Raw genomic sequence first — 2,500 nt, 5'->3', positions numbered from 1 at the left:
GTATCTCTCCGTGTTTGTTTGCTTATTTGTTTCCTGAGAGGCAGGGCAAGGCTCCGAGCGCGGCCCTGGCCCGGCCCGGCCCGGCCCAGCACGGCTCCGCTCCGCCGCCGGGCCTCGCTTCCCTCTCCGGGGCCTCCTTCTCCCCCCTTCGCCCCCCTGGTCCCGGGGGGGGCGGACAAACTTCGGGGAGGCCCCGGGGTGCCCACCGGAGCCGGCCTGCTGCGGAGCAGGGATTTTTTATTTTTCCCCCTTTTTTATTTTTTATATACTTTTTTTTTTTTTGGGGGGGGGGGGGCGCCCTCACGGCCGGCCCCTGCATCTCCTCAAATCGGTCCATCCAAGGTGGAAAACCCACCGAGGGTCTATCCCCGCAAGTGCCTTAAAAATCGTTGCAGCAGCAGCAGGAGGAGGGTGTGTTTGGGAGCAGGCTGTGGCTCAACACCGGGACGTTTCCGCCTTTCATCTCCCGCTCCTTCCCAATCGCCTGATGGCGGTGACAAATAATTTGGTGAGCGAAACCTGTAATTTTATTCTGCGAGGGTAATAATCCAGCTCGTATCTCGGTCCGCCTGGCTTCGGGGAGAGCGACTCCTTTTCCAGCCCGGCTGCAACGGCTGCAGAAGGCCAGGGAAAAAAAAAAAGGGGGGGCTCGCAGGTGGTTTGTTTTCGTTGGGAAATAACAAATAAAAATTGGAAAAAAAAAAAAAAAGGAAAAAGAAAAAGAAAAAAACACATGGAGAAACAGATGGAGTCCTCCGAGAGAGGCTGATTTTTTTGTTTGTTTGTTCGCTGGTTTAACGAAAGAAGCAGGGACTGGACCCATTACGGGAGGAAATCTTCTCCCCCTTCGGAGAAGACGCCGCCGGTCGCAAAGGGTTAAAGAAGGGGGATTTTATTGATTGGGCGCCATTGGGTTTGGTTCTTTTCCCTCAGCTGGGCAGCGATCACTCGGCAGCCCGGAGGCTTTCCCTGCCTGCACCGGCCCTCCATCCCTCAGCCCCGGCTCTCCCGGCAGCCCCAAATCCTCGGGTCTCTCCTGCGCTGGGCTTTTATTTTTATTTTTTTCCCCTTCTTCCTCTGGGCTCCGTCCCAGCCCCTTGCTGGGGAGCCACCCGCGCACCCCTCCCGGCTTTCGGGGCCGCTGCGGAGGTTTGAACTAAAATGCCCAGGCGGCTTTTCCAGCCCCGCTTCTTTCGGGGAGCAAAAACCCGGGGAAGCCGGGGCCGGCCGTGCCCTGATCCTCGTCGAGGGGAACTCAAACCGAGGGCAGACCCGCGGCCGAGCCCGACCCGCCGGGCTCCGACGGCTCCCGGGGGACGATGGATGGATAGGGGCAGGGGGATGGCTGGGGATGGACAGGGGGAGCCCGGCCGCGGGTGGGAAAAGGGGGGAGCGGAAAAGTTGCACGTACCTTGGAACCTCTGGCCCAGATACCGGTAGCGGTGTATTAGCCAGGGGTAGAAGGTGGAGGGGTCCCTCTGCTGCGAGGCGAAGAGCGGGTGCGTGGAGTGCGAGGCGGGCAGCGGGTGGGCGGCCAGGGCGTGGGGAGGGGGCACGGGATGGACCGGCACGGCCGGGTTCGGCGGGTGCGAGACGGCCTCTGCAAAGACCAAGTCCGGGTTGGAGTAGACCCCCCTGCCGGTGGAGTGGAAGCCGTTGAGAAAAGGGTTCATCGGGCTGGAATTGGCATAGCTCAGCGCCGCCGGCCGGATAGGATCCTCGGAGCGAGACGCGGGCAAGGGGCTGTCTTTGGCCACCAGCGACTCGATGGTGAAACACCGCTTGGGTGCGGGCTGAAACATGCTGCCGCGGCGAGAGTCCCCGAGCGAATCTCTGCCTGGCTCTCTGGTGCGCGGGAGGCGATCCGGGGAAGTTTGCAGCAGGGAGTGACTTGAGGAGGGATAGATACACACATAAATAGACAGGGGCTGGAGGAAAGGAGGCAGCGGCAGCCAGCGGTACCCAAAAGGGAGACACACGCACGCACGCACACACACACACAAGAAAAAAAAGTTGCTGTGAGAAGTTTCCCTCCTGCAAGGAAAAGGCGGTCGCCCCCCCTCCCTCCCTAAGTCCAAAGACAATCCATGGATGTGATCGGCCCCTTCACAAGTTGTGCAAACGATTTGTTAGTTCATGAGCCTAATTAGTGCTGGGATCACATAAACAGCTTCCTCTGAAGCCTGGTAAATGGCTTGATGATTGGTCGCTATTACTCGCCTTGAGGTTGAAGGGGGAGACTCTTTAAAGTGCGTCAGAGGGGAGGCGAGCGCCGGGCAGCGCCATCGGGAGGGATGGAGCCGCGGATCGGAGTGCGCCGGGAGCGCGCAGAGCGGCGCGGGGGGAGCGCGGCACCCGCCCGGCCCTGCCCGCGTAAACCCCGCACAAGCCCCGCGCAGCGCGCCCCCGGCTGCGGGCCACCGAGGTAGGGGGAAAGGGGCGGTGCGGGCTGGGGGGGCTCCGCATCTCTCCGCGGTGTGCGGGGAAGGGGGGGGGGGGG

At 61.5% G+C, this 2,500-nt stretch overlaps 1 protein-coding gene across 2 annotated transcripts in view; it reads right to left on the bottom strand.

Moving 5' to 3' along the window:
- Positions 1–2,442, bottom strand: part of LOC118157570 (homeobox protein EMX2) — a 6,103-nt gene extending 3,661 nt beyond the window's left edge. The window contains exon 1 of one of the 2 annotated variants that reach the window (XM_035311970.1): positions 1,412–2,442. In XM_035311970.1, coding sequence (XP_035167861.1) covers positions 1,412–1,802 — 391 coding nt within the window. In that variant the 5' untranslated portion in view covers positions 1,803–2,442. The remainder of the gene's footprint in view (positions 1–1,411) is intronic. The other variant, XM_035311968.1, reaches the window with a different exon arrangement.
- Between the last annotated feature and the right edge of the window lie 58 nt (positions 2,443–2,500).

The sequence above is a fragment of the Oxyura jamaicensis genome, assembly GCF_011077185.1.
Source record: "Oxyura jamaicensis isolate SHBP4307 breed ruddy duck chromosome 6 unlocalized genomic scaffold, BPBGC_Ojam_1.0 oxy6_random_OJ106685, whole genome shotgun sequence".
Taxonomy (NCBI): Eukaryota; Metazoa; Chordata; class Aves; order Anseriformes; family Anatidae; genus Oxyura; species Oxyura jamaicensis.
The sequence above is the reverse complement of the archived record's forward strand: the minus strand, read 5'-3'. Positions and strand labels throughout refer to the sequence as shown.